The sequence below is a fragment of the Heptranchias perlo genome, chromosome 31 (genome assembly GCF_035084215.1).
Source record: "Heptranchias perlo isolate sHepPer1 chromosome 31, sHepPer1.hap1, whole genome shotgun sequence".
NCBI classification, from domain to species: Eukaryota; Metazoa; Chordata; class Chondrichthyes; order Hexanchiformes; family Hexanchidae; genus Heptranchias; species Heptranchias perlo.
The window spans coordinates 16,475,717-16,497,299 of record NC_090355.1 but is presented as its reverse complement, the minus strand read 5'-3'; the positions used below and the strand labels follow the sequence as shown (position 1 = coordinate 16,497,299).

Genomic DNA, 21,583 nt, shown 5'->3' with positions numbered 1-21,583 from the left:
TGCCGCTATTGGTGCTGGGTAAAGAACTCCCCATTCTACTCAAAATTTTTACAGTATATCGAATGACCATTTTGAAAATAAGGACACCTTATGGACAGCTGATGCTAGTCCCTAAGGCATCCGTAATTTACAGGTTTCACTCTATCGGGTACAGTTACTGATATATTGTGTAGTCATTGATTTTCACCACCTCTAAATCCAGCTTAGATTGGCCCAAAGACAGTTCCCAAAAAGTTCGTTGATGTGTATCCCAGGGTGAGAAACCAAGTAGAATTACTCAATAGAATTTATTTGTGACTGTATCAGGGACAATACTGTGATTTCTGTCGATCAGTAATTTCTGTTACAATGTGTACATCGGTTCAGTGAAAGTTCTTACACAACAGTGTATTTTCCTGGATCATAATGCAGCATTCAGCCCTTGACACCTAAATAAAAAAAAATAAACAAAATTTCTGCAAGATGTCTCTGGAAAATGGACAGAATTCCTCACTGAGAAATCATAAAACAAAACAAAAACTGAAAAACATATCAATTTCATAGCAGTATGCAAATACAGAATACATGAAGGGGTACAGTTCAATAATTGCTTAAAGAAAGTTTGTAAAAATAAAATCAGATAGTTAAAATAAGTGAACTTCAAACAAACCTTCACAGTTGAATGTGCTGAATGAATGGGACAGTATATATTTATTGTGGTTATGTATCTTGATGGGGATGGAATGGAACTGAACACCACACTAAACAGAATTTGCTGTGCTGTGCATTCAACTGAGCATCTGATTGCCTTTAGATTAAGCTGTGTGCCTGTACTTTTATATTAAATGATTTCCATTTGTTTCCATTGTTGGCTGTGATGCTCCTCACTGCTCAGCAGCAGCTCTCCTGCAGAATAACGGAAGGTTCTTAGGCTGATGAAAACCAGACATGTAATTAGTCAGTAATGAAAGAGAAGGCCTACACATACTCGGCTTTTAACATGCTAATGATTTACCATGTAGCAAAAGATGGTGTGCTCACCTCCTCCACATAGACAAACCCTTGACTTCATTGTTATCAACAATCAAATAAATTGGATTTATAAATAGAATTGAAATCTGTAATAGTTAGTCACTCCAGAATGTTAACCTGGAGGTTTGCGGAGGACATAAAACCTACATGTAACGTTCTCAGGAACAAACCAGGGTTGTGCAATTTTGTGGACACCAGTATGGATGTCACGACGTTTGAATAGGTTTTACACAATCTCTCAGCCAATTAGAGTGTACTTTTAGGCTTTTCTCTAATCAAGTTAGAGATTTTTTTTAAATGAATGCAGTTGGAGGGGAAATGGATACCCAGGATCAGAGAATAGTACCCACTGCAGCCATCTACTTTATTGCTTTTCTTCATTGCCAAATAAGATTTTAACCTAATAAGAATGAGATTACTTTTACCTGGTCTGTTTAATTTACTGTATAGTCGAGAATTAAAGGAAAATATTGAGTTTGTTAATTATACCATTTAGATAAAAAGTGCTATTTATTGAATGGCTGTGTCCTGTAATAAATCAGCTATACTTTTCAGGCATCACTTCATCAAGGGTGTTTATTTTTCTCTATTAGTGGCTTCAGTGGGAGCTTTAGCCAGTCACCTATAGCACTGACTCAAAGTAATGATTGTGATGACAGTTCTGTCACTGTTTCTCATTTACAGATTTTCTATATATTTTGGGAAGACACTATTCTTGAATGTTGACTCATTTTTCAATGGAGTTAAACCATAACAGATTCAATTCAGAATTTATTTAAAATTACAATTTTATCAAGGTACCTTTCAGATTATTGGGAAAAGCATCTCTTAAATCATTCGGATCAGCCCTTTAAAGTACAGTATATCTCCTAACTTTCAACACATCCACATACTCAGAGGATAGAACCTATGATTCTTTTTTAAACTTATGAAAGTGTAGAATTCAAATATTAGGGAACAATTCCGAAATTGTGTTCTCCAATCCACTTTTTAAATTTAGTTCATTTAATAAGTGACCGGAGTCCTCGAAAGAGTTAAGTCACTCATCAGTTTTACAGATAGAAATGATAGACCATTGTACATAGCTTTTCATAATTAGATAGTAAATCCCTGTTTATAGCAAATCTTGGGCTTAACTACACACAGCATATCAAAATGTTCTACTCTCTACACTGATAGAAGTGTTTAACATGAATTTAAATTAAATTTCTGTAAAACACACAAAACTATTAATAGAGACTAAGCAATAGATCTAAAAAGTTATAACGAGTTATTTGCAATCTAGTTTTATGCATTTTCCTTCTGAATGATAATTTCCCCATTACTGGCCTGTTCTCATAATTGTTCTTTTTTTATTCACAGCACTGGAAGATGCCATTGCAAAGAAGGGGTATCTGGCCTGAAATGTAGCCAGTGTCAGACCTTGCATTACAAGTTCAGCGAAGCTGGGTGTAGACCCTGTAAATGTAACAACCACTCAAACACCTGTGACCATAGAACTGGTAAGCACTCTGGAATTCTCATTAAGCAATGGCATGTTAAGGGTTAATAGATGAGTGATGAGATTTTGTGCGATCTCAGCAAACGTTGTGTGTCACCCACATATCTATATTGCTTTTAACCATTTAATAAATGCAGTTTTGTCAGCAGTTGTGATATTATTGATACAAAAGAAAACAGCTTGCAGAGTAAACTGAAATATTGTTGTGGAGTGTTCAGGAGTTACTTTGCTTCAATCTAATTGCTTTAGGAAGTGTGGCATACAGTGTTGTCACCAGACTTATGAAGCATATTTGTACCAATCTGCTGTGAGAAAAATCACACTTGTGCAATACACTTAAGTGCCGTTCATTACTCTTCATTTACCACCTCAAATTGCTTCCCATACAACCATTGGAACCACTAGCTGACCTACAACCACTGGTAAGGTTATACAACTCAAAATGCTCTCTACAGACACAACACAATTTTGAGTGGGGAAAAAAAAATCGATCATTTTACTGCTAGGTTTTTTTTCCAACAGATCATAGAGCATAGCACAAAAATTTGACAGATATGTCATTCAACTTGACTGAAATCCCAATAATAGCACTGGTGTGTGAAAAGCTGATGAGTCTTTCTGTAAGAATCATATCAAGTACCAGAGAGCGAAGGGAACTCTTTTTCACAAGATAATGAGGAACGAGCAAATCTTCTGAAGGGAGTCGTGACTGGCTAGCAAGGCTTTGTGAGATGTTTTATGTGACTTCAACATCAACAACTTGCATTTATATAGCGCCTTTAACGAAGGAAAATGTCTCACGGCACTTCACAGCAGCGTAATCAGACAAAAATTGACGCCGAGCTGAAGAAGTAGATATTAGGAAAGGTGACTAAAAGCTTGGTCAAAGAGGTAGGTTTTAAGAAGAGTCTTAAAGGAGGAGAGAGAGCTGGAGAGGTTTTGGGTGGAAATTCCAGAGCTGAGCTGAAGGCACGGCCGCCAATGGTGGGATGAAGTGAGTGGGTGAATCGTACTCATCAGTATGATTCTGCTTCTTCCTCTTGTAACAAAGTGACCACAGTCGCTGGTTGCCACACTTCAATTGTCAAGGAGCATAGGACAATATAGATCGCAGACTTCTCTTTGGCACCATTGTGACACTGCATGATTGGCCACAAAAGATTGTTTGGACCAAGAGTGGCCCAGTCAGCTTTTCTTCTCTCATTGAAGTAACACATTCTCCTACCAGGCATGCTGTCTCACAACTCAACCAAAACTCTCTCAATGAGAGCAGGTGAGTTTAACTGTCACCATCAGTCAGGTTTTGGGATTTCTGGCTGTGCTGCTGCCAGAGGGCCTTGGTGAAATTTATGTGAAAAATGCTACGATTAAATTAAATGAAGCTCTCAAGGGGTTAAATTCACAGAACAGCAGAGCTGGGAAAAGTAGATTAGGATTCAGACAAAGCATCTGAATCAAAGTGCTTTAGACAGTGGAAGTTAGTTTAGACATTCCAGTGATCATCCACACCTATTATTGTTGGAATTACACTAAACTATAATAAACTCAGCAGAGTGGACATGAAGGCACATGCAAAGGACATAATATCCAGTTCAGATCACAAGATGGTACTATTGTTATGCCCTTGGATTATGCTAACATATGAATAGTACAGGCAGTCATGAATGTAAGCCTCAGGATCACCTACAGGCACTGAACTCTAGGGGACATCAACGGCCAACCCAAAATTTGTAACAAGGCCCATGATCAATGTTGTAAGTAGATTAGGAGTGGATTGCTGCATTCGAAGAGTTACTGGGCCACCTGGATTAAAAGCTCTCTTATTTTTGTTTTTAAATACCGTTTACATTCTATGTTTTACTTCAGTCTACCTGGAAATCCACTCTGGAATACAAAGTGCAGTAAAATTGAACCCAGTACCCACATCTCCAGCCTTGGGTTTCACCTCAGTTTGCAGCCGAAATGCAAACCGAGAGATACACTGCTGTTTTTGAGTTGTTGCTGTATAGATCAAGGCGGCAGCAGCAGACTGTGGAGCTGTGATACATCACTCCTGTGCTCTTAATCACCAGGTCCCCACATCCTACTCAGACATCAATCCCAAAGAGGCATCTTGTTAACTCTCAAGTAGTCTGGCATTTTAGTTGCTTTATCTCATTCTTGCTCCCTGCAAGCCTCATTGTTAAATGCAGGCACTTCTGTTGAAGCATTTCTGACAGTTATTTTACACTGCTTACTTCGTGCAGTGTATGCAGGATACAGATGTACATTTAAAATTAAATCAGACCAATAGATGTATATCTTAATGGTGATAAAGGTGTTTCTTTCTGGCATGTTGCACTCTTACTTCCGTGATAACACTAAACTTTTCTGGGTCATGTACATGTGGTTTTCCAAGATGTCCAGTTGGTGAACTTTAACCCTGGTGTAACACCACCATTCTCCAGATATTGAATGTTGGATGCAAGCTGAGACTGTAAAAATCAAAGTGCAGAATTGAGAACACTTGTCCGGCGAGTTTGAAATTACAGCTGAAAGAATTTAGTCTACTTACAATGGTCAGCTTCTAAGCTTCATCCGCTTGAGTTCAAGAGTGACGTACTTAAGACAGAAACTAGAGTTTTAAACTTAAATAAAGCCAATTACATAGGTATGAGGGGCGAGTTGGCTAAGATAGATTGGGAAATTAGATTAAAAGGGATGACAGTAGATAAGCAATGGCAAATATTTAAAGAAATATTTCACAATTCTCAACGAACATACATTCCATTGAGAAATAAAAACTCCAGGGCAAAAGTGATCCATCCATGGCGAATTAAAGAAGTTAAGGATAGTATTAGATTAAAAGAAGAGACTTCTAATGTTGCCAGGAATAGTAGTAAGCCAGGGGATTGGGAGAGTTTTAGAAACCAGCAAAGGATGACCAAAAAATTGATAAAGAGGGAAGAAATAGAATATGAGAGTGGACTAGCAAGAAATATAAAAACAGATTGTAAGAGCTTTTACAAGTATGTAAAAAGGAAGAGAGTAGCGAATGTAAACGTGGGTCCCTTAGAGGCAGAGACAGGAGAAATTATAATGGGGAATAAGGAAATGGCAGAGACATCAAACGAATATTTTGTATCTGTCTTCACAGTAGAGGACACAAAAAACATACCAGAAATAATGGGGAACCAAGGGTCTAACAAGAGTGAGGAACTTAAAGTAATTAATACCAGTAAAGAAAAAGTACTGGAGAAATTAATGGGACTAAAAGCCGACAAATCCCCTGGACTTGATGGCCTACATGCTAGGATTCTAAAAGAGGTGGCTGCAGAGATAGTGGATGCATTGGTTGTGATCTTCCAAAGTTCCTGGATTCTAGAACGGTCCTAGTGGATTGGAAGGTAGCAAATGTAACATCGCTATTCAAGAAAGGAGGGAGAGAGAAAACAGGGAACTATAGGCCAGTTAGCCTGATATCAGTAGTCGGGAAAATGCTCTAATCCATTATTAAGGATATAGTAACAGGGCACTTAGAAAATCTTAATATGATTAGGCAGAGTCCACATGTTTGTGAAAGGGAAATCGTGATTGACAAATCTACTGGAGTTTTTTGAGGACACAACCAGCAGGGTAGATAAAAGGGAACCAGTGGTAGTATATTTGGATTTTCAAAAGGCATTTGGTAAGGTGCTATGCAAAAGGTTGTTACACAAGATAAAGGCTCATGAGGTTGGGGGTAATATATTGGCATGGATTGAGGATTGGTTAATGGACAGAAAACAGAGAGTAGGAATAAACAGGTCATTTTCAGGTTGGCAGGTTGTAACTAGTCAGGTGCCGCAAGGATCTGTGCTTGGGCCTCAGCTATTGGCAATCTATATTATGACTTGGATGAAGGGACCGAGTGTAATGTGTCCAAGTCTGCTGATGATACAAAGCTAAGTGGGAAAGTAAGCTGTGAGGAGGACACAAAGAGTCTGCAAAGGCATATAGACAGGTTAAGTGAGTGGGTAAGAAGGTGGCAAATGGAGTATAACGTGGGGAAATGTGAGGTTATTCACTTTGGTAGGAAGAATAGAAAACAGAATATTTTTTAAGTGGTGAGAAACTATTAAATGTTGGTGTTCAGAGAGATTTGGGTGTCCTTGTCCACGATACACTGGAAGTTAACATGCAGGTACAGCAAGCAATTCGGAAGGCAAATGGTATGTTGGCCTTTATTGCAAGGGGGTTTGAGTACATGGGTAAGGAAGTCTTGCTGCAATTGTACAGGGCTTTGGTGAGACCGGACATGGAGTACTGTTTTGGTCTCCTTACCTACGGAAGGATATACTTTCCATCGAGGCGGTGCAATGAAGGTTCACTAGATTGATTCCTGGGATGAGAGGGTTGTCCTATGAGGAGAGATTGAGTAGAGTGGGCCTATATTCTCTGGAGTTTAGAAGATTGAGAGGTGATCTCATTGAAACATATAAGTTTCTGAGAGAGCTTGACAGGGTAGATGCTGAGAGGCGGTTTCCCCTGGCTGGAGAGTCTAGAACTAGGGGGCATAGCCTCAGGATAAAGGGTCAGCCATTTAAGACTGAGATGAGGAGGAATTTCTTCACTCAGAGGGTTGTGAATCTTTGGAATTCTCTACCCCAGAGGGCTGTGGATGGATGCTGAGCCGTTGAGTATATGCAAGGCTGAGATGGATACATTTTTGGACTCTAGGGGAATCAAGGGATATGGGGATCGGACGGGAAAGTGGAGTTGAGATTGAAGATCAGTCATGATCTTATTGAATAGCGGAGCAGGCTCGAGGGGCCATTTGGCCTACTCCTGCTCCTGTTTCTTACGTTCTTATGTTCTTATTTAGGAGGGGGAAGCATCTTGTAATTGTGTAGCTTCCAATGAAAATTTAGCAGCTGATGTGGCTGGGTAGTAGCCATCTGGTGATGTATTGGAGATAAATCCTTTTGGAGATCAGTGACATTTTGTTGCATGTACACATTCTTTTTCTAAAGTTACATTCAGACTCAAAGTAGGCCAACTAGGCCTACAAGCATCCAAAAAAGCAAAGTACAAATAAGCACCATTTATTTTACTTTTGGTTCACAAACTGATGGACACGCGGCACCAGTAATTAGATCTTTTCATAACATCTAATTGTAAGGGAAGGAAGTTCCGGAGATGATTTAGAATGCAGAACTAGTGCTCAATGTTATTTACTATGAATGACTAATGTTGCTGCCCAGATGCACATCTGGAACAGTCAGAAATATGAGTTCAGAATAACACATACAAAACAAATTCAAATCAAGATTGTTATTGAGGATGCCAGCTTAATTCTGGCTTTGGATCAATGTGTTTTGTGAAACTGTTTTGAAAATGACATTTCAGTTGCATCTGAACAGATAGAACTGGGATGGGATAAGCAGCTATTTTCTAATTATTTGTATGTCCAATTCATTTTTATTACCTTTGCCATTCAACACTATATCCTACCTTCACTTTAATGCTGTCAGCTACTATAACTAGCACCTTGTAAAAAGCTGCTCGACTCACAAAAACAGCTTAAAGTCAAGTAAAGTTCAATGTACTGGCAGCAGTTCTGCTGGAATTTATAAAGAACTCTTACCAAATGGCTCGCACATTGGAATTTCAGTGAAGTCCTGTTTTGAGCGAGATAAATACAGAGCACACAATTGGAATTCATTGTAATGCATACTTTTAGAATGACTGGTGATACCAAGATCAACAGTGCAAACAAAGAACTGGTGGCAGCTGAAGTACATGCAGAGGAGGGAGAGAGACATAAACAAAGCCAGATAGCTTGAATTTGTTGCCTGTTGGTCAATTAAGTCAATCAGTTAAGTCGCTCAGTTTTAAGGAGGCCAGTTTTTAAAATAAACGACTCAGCAGTTCAAAAGGGCATTAGAAATTTATTAAGGCAGAGAAAACGGAATCACTATCAAATTTCAGAAGAAATATTATTTTCTAAAAAACTAAAATCTAACGACAATCAAAACTAACGAAAAGTAAAATACTGCAGATGCTGGAAATCTGAAATAAAAAGAGAAAATGCTGGAAATAGTCAGCAAGTCAGGCATCATCTGTGGAGAAAGGAACAGAGTTAACGTCACAGGTTGATGACCTTTTGTCAGAACTGGAAGAAGTGAAAGATTTAACAGTTTTTAAGCAAATACAGAGCCAGGCAAAGAGGAGGGCAGAGGGTTGGGGGAGGAAAGAATAAAAGGGAAGGTCTCTGACAGGGTGGAGGGCAGGAGTGATTAAATGACAAAAGGGATGATGGTGCAAGGCAAGGAGAGTGGTAATGGGACAAGTAAAGAAACAAAAGATGGGTCTAGAGGAGCTGTAAATGGCAACGTCAGAACCATTAGCAGCACCTGCTGTCCGAAAAAATGGGAGCAGTGGTTATGATCTGAAGTTATTGAAATCAATTTTGAGTCCGGAAGGTTGTAAAGTGCCTAAACGAAAGATGAGGTGCTGTTCCTCGAGCTTCCATTGAGCTTCATTGGAACAGTGTAGAAGGCCGAGGACAGAGAGGTCAGAGTGGGAGTGAGACGGAGAATTAAAATGACAAGTGACCAGGGTTATGCTTGCGGACTGAGTGGAGGTGTTCAGCAAAGCCATCACCCAATCTGTGTTTGGTCTCCCCAGTGTAGAGGAGACCGCATTATAAGCAGCGAATACAGTATAGTAAATTGAAAGAAGTACAAGTAAATCACTGTTTCACCTGGAAGGAGTGTTTGGGGCCCTGGACGGTGGGAAGGGAGGAGGTGAAAGGGCAGATGTTGCATCTCCTGCGCTCACACGGGAAGGTGCCGTGGGAAGGAGAGCGGGTGTTGAGGGTGATGGAAGATTGGACCAGGGTGTCGTGGAGGCAACGGTCCTTTTGGAATGCTGAAAGGGGAGGGGAGGGGAAGATGGTGGTGACGGAGGTGGCGGGTGATAACACATTGAAGGTGGAGGCTGGTAGGGTGGAAGGTGAGGACCCTATCATGGTTCTGGGAGGGAGGGGAAGGGGTGAGGGCAGAAGTGCGAGAAATGGGACAGACATGGTCGAGGGCCCTGTCAACTACAGACTAACTACTTCTGCTTCTCAAATATTCCTCATGAACAGTTGATGTGACTCTCCGATAGTGTTTTGCAGAGAAGACAAAGTCAGTCAATGCATTATTTCTTCAATTTAATAATGATGTCTGATCAGAATCTGGGCAGCAGCGACTGTAAACCCTTGGAGACTGCATTTAGTAATTACCACTGTGATCCCTATAAGGTTCCCTGGTAGATTGTCTCATATCCCTAACTATCCAATGGACATCTGACTGATGTAGTTTTGAAGGTTCTCACGAGATGTTTCTATCAGATTTAGTAAACACTTCAACACATAATATTCACGTTGTACCGTGAAGGTATCTCAGCACAAAGCATTGTTAGTACAGAAATGTATTCTCCTTCAATGAACTATTAGACTCCTGGAAATTAGATACGAGAACCTGAATGGACTTGGATTCAGAATCCCGAATCTAACAGTCACGGGGCTGAAGTAGAAATATTGCTTGGGCCATATCTTTCTAAACTCTTTTTTTGTTTTTGGGGGTTTGTATATTCGGTGGCCTTTTTAGGTGACACCTTTCTGTCTGCTCACTGTGATTGCCTTGGCAACGGGCAGTAATCACCAGGCATTGTTCTGTGATTTTAAAATGCGAAGGATTCGAAAATGTTATTTCCACACCGTTCACCTGAGGAAGGAGGAAGCCTCCGAAAGCTTGTGGGATTAAAAATAAAATTGTTGGACTATAACTTGGTGTTGTAAAATTGTTTACAATAAACAAATATGAGCATAGAGAGAAGCCATTGGTTAATGAGAGCATGCCTGGGTTCTTGTACAACATATTTTCTCAGTTTTAACATCACCGACCACTCCCGCAGTAGTCCTCACATCTCCTACAATCCAGAGTGCCTAATATCCGGGTAGTAAGATCCAGGGATTGTAACAGATTTAACCAGCTACTGGTTTCTTTCATGTGCTGCCACACGATTCTCCTCTCTGAATATTCATTCTCTCAGACCGAGACTCAGCTGGTTTATTCAAATAAAACAGATAAATGAACAGTATACAGTATAAATCAGTCATACACTTCACTATTCTCCTCAATATATGAGTATGATACCACACACAAACTTAAACACAGAACTCTGTTAGCTGAAAAGCAGACTATCGACCTTGAAATTGACAGATTTCATAGAATCATAGAAGAAGGCCATTCATCCCATCCAGCCTGTGCTGGCTCTTTGACAGAACTATCCAATTAGTCCCATTCCCCTGCCCTTTCCCGATAGCCCTGCAAATTTTTCCCCTTTAAGTATTTATCCAGTTCCCTTTTGAAAGTTATTATTGAATCTGCTTCCACCACCCTTTCAGGCAATACATTCCAGATCATAACAACTTGCTGTGTAAAAAAAATGCTCCTCATCTCGCCTCTGGTTCTGGCAATAAGGTCAGAGATTCAACATCCTTTGAAGATACACTGAAACAAAAGCCTGCATTTCTTTTAGCAATATTAAATGTTAAGCCAATCCTTGATAATGGCATTGGACACTTGTCATTCAATGTGAAATCTGGAGTCCTTAGCCCAATTAGCACCTAAGGGTTCCTGTTGTGTTTTCCCTAACAATTCAAACCTTGTGAAGCTTACCAGAGTCAGCCTACCTGGTCTCTGATTCCAGGTTTTTCCTTTGAGAAATACTCTGTTTCTGGCAAGAGAGAATTAAGAATTCAACACAGACAAAAATATATTTTTTTGTTAGTAACAGAACCTGTGCTTTGAAGGAGTGTCTTGCAAGTTTGGGTGGTTGATGCTGGAATCCCATCAAACATTTTTACTGAGTTGCAGCATTCTTCAGCAGGACAGGACATGGGAAATTCCACTTTGGGGGAAAGAAAAACAGACAACAGATCCCTTTCAACCCAAAGTGAGCCCTGCACTGCAGGCACCAGAAATATTGTGTGTTGAATGTCCGATCCAGGTAGAATTTTGTTTCTGTCTCACTGGCAAAGGAAGGTGTTGGTTGTGATGATTTTCCATTTACTCAATGATAAGATAAACTATTTCTGGCTTGAATTGGTCAAAAGAGCTCTAGGGAAGCAGCTAGGATTGATTTTATTGGCATTGTATTTTATGTACAAAAAAGGGCTAATTTATATCCAAATTTAAGCAATATGCTAAAAGCATAGAATATGAGAGTTCATGCTTGGTTGATTCCTCTTAGCAAAGGAATAGTAAAATCCCAGGGAACATGCGATTAATACAAAGATCTCAATTGTTGTGTTCCTCACATCTCCCTCATTACATTTTGTAAAAGTAGTGAGGTATTGATTCGCTACTTTAAATTTCCCTTCTAGGTCGCAGAATCAAGTTTATTTTAGAATTTCAAAATTAGGGATATTGATGAGTCTGAATTTTAAATGGACAATATTAATATTAAAATCTTGCCCCAGAAGTTCAGCTCTATAAGGGAAAAAGTGGATTTACTGTCAGATTCCAAAGGACGTTAGACGTAGATGTCAATCCAGAGAGTGGGAAGAAGCATTGGAGAGTGAATGACCCCAAACTGTCCTTACCTGTCTCTTAGCACTGGCAGAAGCCCAAAAGGAAGTCATCTCTCCATCCTCTAACTTAGAGTTGTGTGTTTTGAAGACCCTAAAAAGAGATGTGAAAACAATTTTAAAAAAGAGAATAAACTGTTCCCTCCTTATATGCTGTATTTCCTCCTTATTAGTAGTTTGCTAAGAATTTATTTTCCGGTCAGTTCTGTCATCATGAGTTATGCCGCCCTTTACTATGGCACCAATCCTCACAGACCCACTTCTCCTTATGCCCCGATGCATCAATTTTGAGATCCTTATCTTCACCATTAAATACCTCCATGCCCCATCTCCATGCTTGCCTGCCTCTCTCCTCTGAAAGTCATTCATTCCTTGCTCCCATCCTCTTTGCTCGATTGGTGCCTCGTCTTTCAACCATCATGGCCCTATTTTCCGGAACTCTCTTCCAAAATCTCTTTGCCTGACGTCTTCTCTTTCTGTTTTCAAAAGCTTTCACTGAAGATTAATTGCTTGCTCATCTTTTGGGTTCGCCCATTAATTGCATTCATTCAATCTTTACTTTTCCCTTGCATTTAGTGTAAATTTCATTCTCTGATTCTTAAACCGGGACATTTTCTGGTGTGAGGATCGTTGTATAAAGGCAGATCATTGCTGTTATATCTTAATACTCTAAATCACTTCATCTGGTCTTTAGATCAGCTCAGAGTGACTTTCTATTATAACAAATAATACAATTTTTGTTTGAAATGAATTTTTTTGAAACTACAGCAGGAGTAGCAATCTTTTCAAATGTTTTCTATATTTTATGAAGCTAATAATCGAAGTATTTGAGTGTTTTAGTTGGAATTGCAATTTTTGTTTTAATTGTACATTAAAACAATACTCACTATTTTTCTTAGCTTTTTTTAAATATGAAAAATTTTGAAATTTTCAGTAAAAATTATTGCCAATTTTTTTTCTCATTTAGGGTTTTTTATGACCTCTCAGCAGAGGGAGCATTACAATTGTTTAGGATTGCTTCTTAGATCCTTTGATAAGTACAAGAGATAGTAACAGGCAAGGGTAGTGCATTAGTTCTTTTCAGGACTTGTGGCAATTTTGCAGAACAGCAAGGGGTCATAATTAATCTGGAGCACACACTGTTATCTGATGTTTGTCTACGAATGTTAGAAAGAGGAACAGATGTGGTGGGACTTCTCGGCTTTCCTTTGGGTTTTGAGGACTGTCACTCACCGAAATTGCTCGAATTTTCAACCACGTGACTGAAGTCAGCACTCAGGTAATTATATAAATGTATGAACTCCGTACAGTACAAAGAAACAGCATAGTTACAAAGAATTTCCTGTGGAGTTTCAAACAGTGCATGACTTGACTAATTGGTGCCTCAGTGTGCTACGCCACACAGTGGTAGGCACTGTTTTGAGGCTGTGATTGCCCACATGTGTGAGGAAGGAAAGATTTTCTTGATGCACTATGTTGAAAATTGTAAATCCATTTGTAAAAAATAGGTTTGCACATATTGCACAGAGGCAATCTCACCCCCTCCCACCCGCCCCCACCTCCCAAAGTGAGTTCCTCCACAAAATCCATCCCTTCGACTAATCTTTTGGTCATCCCTCTCAGTCTTTCCTTTCCTGGCCAGAGTGTCATTGTCCATATGCTTTTTCTGGGAAGTGCCTTGGGATTTCTTTCACATTAAAGGCACTAAATAAATGGAAGTTGTTGTCGAGTTCATTGTCTGTCAGAGGGAAGTGCCAAGCAGAAGTGAAACACTTCACCCAAGGGAACGTAAAATCACAAAGCATGTCAACTTAGCCAACTCTCAGCTGCTCCTAGTAATCAGTGCTGGATTGCATTGTTCGCGGCCCGAGAACAAATCTATCTGCCTTGTTGGCTATGTAAAAATGGGAGGTAAGCCCCTTCGATGGCTCAGTAATTATTTGAGTGAGTCGCTTAAGCTATACAGTAGAAGAAAGTCCAAAGTTCAAAGCCCAGCTTGTGTAGAGTTGGCTGATCTAAACTGGGTGGCAGTAAACTTAAAACTGGATTCAGCATCCCAGGTTGGGGAAGGGGGGAAAAAATCAGCTAAGGTTCCCATTCTTCATCACAATCTAGCAACTGCTGCTGGAGGCGTGTTGCATTGGCATCGGATGAGAGCAGAATGAGTTGTAGCTGTGCCATGTCTCTCAATCCTCAGCTTGCCAATGTTCACCGTTAAGGCTCATGCAGGAACAATAGCTGTTTGGGCAAAATACCAGTGGGCAATAGGCACTTAAAAAAACTGTATCCTCGTAAGTGGGCAGTGCCTTCAGGAGAAGAGAAAATTATGTTTTTAAATATTTTTAAAAAGGAATATCAACACACAGCTTTACTCTATTGTATGTGTTATCTCAAAAAGCACACACTGGATTCATATTCAGATTCTGCTGCATTCAATATCTATTTTACATGTTGAACAAAGTACAGTCAAAAAGAATTCAAATTAGACTGAGAGATGGTAATACACAGACAGAAATAGGTGGCCTTTGCTCCTGAAGGACTCATAAATTGAGTGGGGGAATTGATGACTTTACAGTTCCTACCTCTGCTCTCATCATTACAAATCTCATTTATCTGCAAAGATCTAGTTACTGTTAATGACTAACAGACTTCTTGAAGTAGTCCTTAAGTACCTATTACATTTAACAGCATTTTCTGAATATTATTTGCACTATAATGTATTTTACATAGATGTCCCCTTCAGTGTAAATGGAAAATGAAACTCAGTATGAGTTCTGCACACTACCAAAAATGCTATAAGTGAACCAACCCCAAGTTAGTGGCAATAAAAGGCTCATGTAGTCATGTCACACACATGCTGTTCCACTTATTGAGGGCAATATTCTGACTACAAATATTGTACTTGGTTAATTAAAATTAGAACATTTCCCACAAAGACAAAAGTTAAAATTATTTCCAAGACTAAAATGTTGGTCAGGCCACAACTTTCAGCAGATATGTTGGAAATTGAATTTTTTTTTTTATTTGTTCATGGGATGTGGGCATCGCTGGTGAGGCCAGCATTTATTGCCCATCCCTAATTGCCCTTACAGGTCTTGAGTTGCCATTGAAGTATCAGTTTATTTCACATTTCTTGCGAGTTGTGTGAGAAATAAACAACGACAAGACTTTTTGAAATAAATTTGGAAAAGCATACCAGAAAAAGATGTGGAAAGCAAAAGCTAAATTTAACAATTTCTTTAAGACTAATCGGACTTACTTAAAGCTTGGGAACAGGAGACCAGGTTAATACTAAAACTTATTCCAATGACTATAAATAAAAGAGTAACATTAGGATAACTTCATCCACAAAAACCATATGATTTGAAAACAGATGATTTTTGCGAGGTGACATAATCCTTGCTTAATTCTTATGTTACTTTACAACGTCTCTCTTGCATTCGGTTCTGCTTCTCAGCCATAGCCTGAGCCCTGGAAGGCCTGTGGTACGTCAGGGTCTTATGTTCAGTTGCTGGGAAGGTCATTGGCCTGAAACGTTAACTCTTTCTCTCTCCACAGATGCTGCCTGACCTGCTGAGTATTTCTAGCATTTCCTGTCTTTATTTCAAATTTTCAGCATCCGCAACCTTTTACTTTCTTTTTTACATTCAGTGTTTTATTCAGTATTTACCCCATTCACATTTTTGTTCAAATCTTTTCATTGGAAGATACCAATTAATTATCCCATTTAGGTAAAAAGTTACAACATATAGCTGCTATCTCTGGAGATTGCCAGTGCTTGAAATGTTCCGATGCAGAATCAGCCACTCTTGAAAGTTAGAATACCCAAAACACATGGAAGGGCAGGGCAGTCATGCAAGAAGTGAGTGGTATCAGGTGTTGGTTAACCATCAATAAGAAAGCAAGTCAAAATTGATGCCTATTTTTCTGGTCAGTGGACATTGATAAAAGCAATTGTACATAAAAAGAAATGTACAACACACAACCTCACAAGAAAGAGATATAAAGCACTCATCCAATATTGGGATTAAAATCCAGGCATTTAGTTGATATTTCACAATCTTAGCAAGAGCATGAAATTATAAATCAATTAATTTTTTTCACTGTATAAATCTTTAGACCACAAATTTCACTAAAATGAAAGCAATGAAACTAATAGCTGAGGAATCAACAGTCAGGATACAAAAAGGAAGAACGTTTTTAAAAATTTGATACAACAAGCCTTATTTTAGGTATTACTTGCTACAACTGAATTATCTCAGAAAGACACTGGCTGAAAATTGTAATTATATCAAGATTTTGAAACTTTTAAAAAAAAAATGAAAGGAACTTTCATTTCATAGTATTTTAACAACTGGTTTTCCACATTACCACATTGTTACCTTAACAAAAGCTATGAAGACAAAGAAGTGTATTATCTTGGGGAAAAATCATTTAAGGGAGTTAAAAGAGCAGCCTGTCTTAAGTGGCATAACTGGCCATAAAATTACCAATATCAATGTCCCAGCACCAATCTGCCAATTAAAAATATCCTTGTGCAAGACAGGATTTGGAACTGGACTACAGATCGAGATGGATTGTGTTTGTAATCACAAACAAAACATGCTGACTTTTGTAGTGTTACAAATACTGAGTTCATTCTACCAAACATACATTACTCCTTTAAATAGGAAAAACATTTGAATCTCTCTTTAAATCATGTAAAATGCGAGTTCCCTCAGGGCTGTTGGCTGACAGACAATTGCCTCCATTAGTCTGGAGCATGTTGCATGCTTTTTCAAACTGCACATTCCTTCATCAGTTTAATAAGCTTAATTACCTCACATTCCTTCATGCTGTAAAAGCACCCAAGTCAAAGAATAGACTCTTTGCATCGAAAGGTAAAACTCCTTTAAACGCAGTTCCACAGCATACATTTTCAAAACATCCCCAATCTAAATTGAACAAAAGGTTTTGCTTGGTTTTAACCTTCAATGCACAGGCAAACCTTTATCTTGTTGTATTAATTTATGAATAATGCAGTTTATGATGCATTTAAATGGCAATTTAATTGCAGCTACTTAAAGAAATAATTCACGACAAAAATTGTGTTACAAATTTAAATCCAGCAATAACCTCCTTATGTGATAATGTAAGTTAGCACTTAGCTTTGTTTGTTTGTTAAAGATTTTTGTTTGGTAACAGCTGTCCTGTGGGAGAAGATCCACAGCACCACTGAAGCCTTCCAGTGCTCATTTTTGGTGCACTCTCGTGCAGGAAATTGATGTCGGATTATCCCAGAGAGCTGGATATGAGCCCACTCCTATTATTTCAGCACCAAGCTGGGTGCTGAATTAAAATAAATTCTTATTTCAACACGATCTTCCCTCCTACGGACACAGTTCAATTCTGCTTTTCATGAGCTTGATACCTTTCTTTAAAAATATGTTTTAATTGATTTAATTTAATTTTGTGGTGTTGTGGCCTTCTGTTTAGCTTTGATAAATTCTCTGCAGTGCCAATTTAAAAATAATTAAATCAGCCAATTAAACACTTTTGACCATTCCCACAGTCCATGTGCCAAGCAATAAGAGGAAAGTAAAGCAACTGTAGGTCAATTATTGACATAAGTTCAATGTTTGATTTATGCTTGAGTTGCCCTGGCGCACAACTAAAGATACAATCGAGCTCCTAATACCACACTGAATTTGCATGACCTTAGTTTTTGGGGTTGCGCCTGCCTTGATTAAAATATTCAAACAGGAAATGTGACTTCTGAGCGAATGTAATTTGAACTGTTCTTGAACTGCTCCTGTTACATCCACATCTTGACATGTTTCTGGCAGGATTTGTCTGTTTAAGTTCATACATTCGATTACACTGTTCAGGCTGGATGAACGACTGTGCTTATTCAAAAGGTCAACAGCGCTGACCAGTGCCACAATCTCTGCATTACCCACTCAAAGAATGCTACTCAGAACTTATACCCTGTAATATTTCATGACATTAATAGCTATTAAATCTCATCCTCACACTGTTTGCTTGAATTGGCATGCAAATAGCATAAGGTGAGTGATCGTCAGTTCTGGGGTCCAAACCTGAGTAAGTCCTAGTGGTCTATTAGTCCTTCTAGGGTGTGGATTCCTCTGGTGACATCCCGGACCATTCTATTATTCTTAAATGTACATATTCTGAGGCGGTGGGATAAGTCCAAACATAGGGTTACATAAGTCTTATTACTATCCAAAGATTTGCTCCAATGTAGATCAGTGGACATGCTGAGACTGGGGTAGGCACAGATGCGATTGCTATTCATTACGGCAATACTAAAATGGCTCACCTAGTGACAGAAGATCTGTCAGAAAGTGGGCAGGACCAGCAAGCCACCACAGCATCAGATATGCCTTAGCCAGTTGCAAAACCATGTCATGATCCAACACAAGGAGACACAAGCCCATTTTACTCCCAGAATGCTCCCACTAGCAACCAGCTAGGTTCCCATTGGGGACACACCTGGAAGAGGCTTGAGGATTGGTTCTAAAGGAAGCACCAGAGTAAAACATGTGAGGCATATATAATAATAATTTATAGGACAGTAAATTAGTTTCATTTTATTTCAACCTTGTCCAGAGAATTTACTTCTCATGGTGTAGAATAAGATAACAGAAGGTTAAAGGAATGGTGTCCATAACATTTGAGGGACTGCAGAGTACAGTGTTGCTGAAGGTGCATTAGGATACAGCACAATGCACATGACTGTTAGTTATATGGAAGAGTCAGGCACTTTAGTAAATCTCTGCTGCATATCAGTCTTACAGGCTACAAAGTTGTACTGCAATCTTCTCTAGGTCAGTCAATGTTGTGATCTGGCCTCGCCTATGAATGGACCTCCTCCCTTTGGACGGCAACGTTATGGAGCATGAGGCAGGCAGTGATAATCATGGGACCCATAGTGGGACTGTCCTGCAACACATGCCCCGATTTGTCCAGGCATCTGAAGCTCTGCTTCAAGATGCAAACAGCTAGTTCTATTTTCCTCTGGGAGATGTATGGTCAAATATTTATCCATTTTATACCCGAAAAGATGCAATGGTCTCTGCCTCAACTGCTCCCTGTGGCCCAGCATTCAATATTCCACCAGATCTCTGCAGAAAGAAATTTCTCCTGAACTCTCTCTTCAACTCTTTAAATTGATGACCCCTCAACAATGACTCAGCAACCAGAAGAAATAGTCTCCTTCTTTACTCTATCAAAACCCTTCATAATTTTAAAAACTTCTTAAATCTCCTTACTCTTTTCAACTTTAATGAAGTAATGAAGTATCTCCTCAGAACTACAGTTTCCCATCTCTGTCTTCATCCTGGTGAATCTATAGCTTTAATGTCCTTTTCCTAATGGGCCATCCAAAACTGAACACAGTTCTATAAAGGTTCTATAACAATAACATCAACAACTTGCATTGTTGATGTTATTGTTATATGGCGACTTTGACATAGTGAAACATCCCCAAGGCACCTCACAGGAGCGTTATCAAACAAAATTTGAGACTGAGCTGCATAAGGAGATATTAGGTCAGGCTTGGTCAAAGGGGTAGGTTTTAAGGAGCATCTTAAAGGAGAAAGAGGTAGAGAGGAAGTGAGGTTTAGGGAGGGAATTCCAGAGCTTAAGGCTAAGGCAGCTGAAGGCACAGCTGTCAATGGTGGAACGATTAAAATCAGGGATGCACAAGAGGCCAGAATTGGAGGAGTGAAGAGATCTCGGAAGGTTGTAGGGCTGGAGGAGGTTATAGAGATAGGGAGCGGGAAGGCCACGGAGGGATTTGAAAATAAGAATTTTAAAGCCGAGGCGTTGCCGGACCGGGAGCACAGGGGTGATGGGTGAACGGAACTTGTGCAAGTTAGGAAATGGGCAGCAAAGTTTTGGATGAGCTCAAGTTTATGCAGGGTGGAAGTTGGGAGGCCAGCCAGGAGACCATTGGAATAGTCCAGTCTGGAAGTAACAGAGGCATGGATGACGGTTTCAGCAGCAAATGAGCTGAGGCAGGGGCGGAAATGGGTGATGTTAACTCATGATCTTGTACAAATTTATTATTTCTTCTTTCTTCTTGTACTCTTGCCCCTATTTATCAAAGCCAAAACGCTGCTGCCCTTTATTTTTGGCCTTTATTTAGCTGAACTTGCACTTTCAGGAAATAACAAATTTGAACACCTAGGTTTCTCTGTTCACCCACATCAACATCTTTCCATTTTTCTTTTTCAGGTTGGCATACTGTGACTAGTGGGGTACCGCAGGGATCAGGCCCCAGCTATTCACAATCTTTATAAATGATTTGGATGAGGGGACTAAATGTAATGTTTCCAAGTTTGCTAATGACACAAAACCAGGTGGGAATGAGAGTTGTGAGGAGGATGCAAAGAGGCTTCAAGGGGATATAGACAGGCTAAGTGAGTGGGCAAGAACATCGTAGATGGAATATAATGTGGAAAAATATGAAGTTATCCATTTTGGTTGGAAAAACAGAAATGCAGAGTATTTGTTAAATGGTAAGAGATTGGGAAATGTTGATGTTCAAAGGGACCTAGGTGTCCTTGTACATGAGTCACTAAAAGTTAACATGCAGGTGCAGCAAGCAATTAGGAAGGCAAATGGTATGTTGGTCTTTATTACAAGAGGATTTGAGTACAGGAGTAAAGATGTCTTACTGCAATTATATAGGGCCTTGGTGAGACCACATCTGGAGTATTGTGTACAATTTTGGTCTCTTTACCGAAGAAAGGATATACTTGCCATAGAGGGAGTGCAACGAAGGTTCACCAGACTGATTCGTGGGATGGCGGGATTATCGTATGAGGAGAGATTGAGTATTTTCTAGAGTTTAGAAGAATGAGAGGTGATCTCATTGAAACATACAAAATTCTTACAGGTCTCGACAGGGTAGATGCAAGGAGGATGTTACCCCTGGCTGGGGAATCTAGAACCAGGGGTCACAGTCTCAGAATAAAGGGTAGGCCATTTAGGACTGAGATGAGGAGAAATTTCTTTACTCAGAGGGTGGTGAATCTTTGGAATTCTCTACTCCAGAGGGCTGTGGAGGCTCAGTCATTGAGTATATTCAAAACAGAGATCGATAGAATTCTAGATATTAAAGGCATCAAGGGATATGGGGATAGTGCAGGAAAATGGCCTTGAGGTGGAAGATCAGCCGTGATCTTGTTGAATGGTGGAGCAGGCTCAAGGGGCCGGATGGCCTACTACTGCTCCTATTTCTTATGTTCTTATGCATGTACACTCCCATTCCTTGTTTTTCATCCCAAAATATATTACTTCTCACTTGCCCACATTAAATTGCATCTGCTACCTGTCTGCCCATCCTGCTACCTTGTCTATGTCCTCCTGAAGTCTTTTCTACCTCCCAACAAATTGAAACAGCGATAACATATATCCATTTTAACATTTTTTTTTACTGTAGTCCTTCAAGAAATCACTTTCTG

At 39.5% G+C, this 21,583-nt stretch overlaps 1 protein-coding gene across 1 annotated transcript in view; it reads left to right on the top strand.

Annotated features, from left to right (window-relative positions):
* Positions 1–21,583, top strand: part of LOC137300521 (multiple epidermal growth factor-like domains protein 9) — a 252,252-nt gene that overhangs the window by 142,661 nt on the left and 88,008 nt on the right. Inside the window, exon 3 of the mRNA XM_067969622.1 lies at positions 2,374–2,513. Coding sequence (XP_067825723.1) covers positions 2,374–2,513 — 140 coding nt within the window. The remainder of the gene's footprint in view (positions 1–2,373; positions 2,514–21,583) is intronic.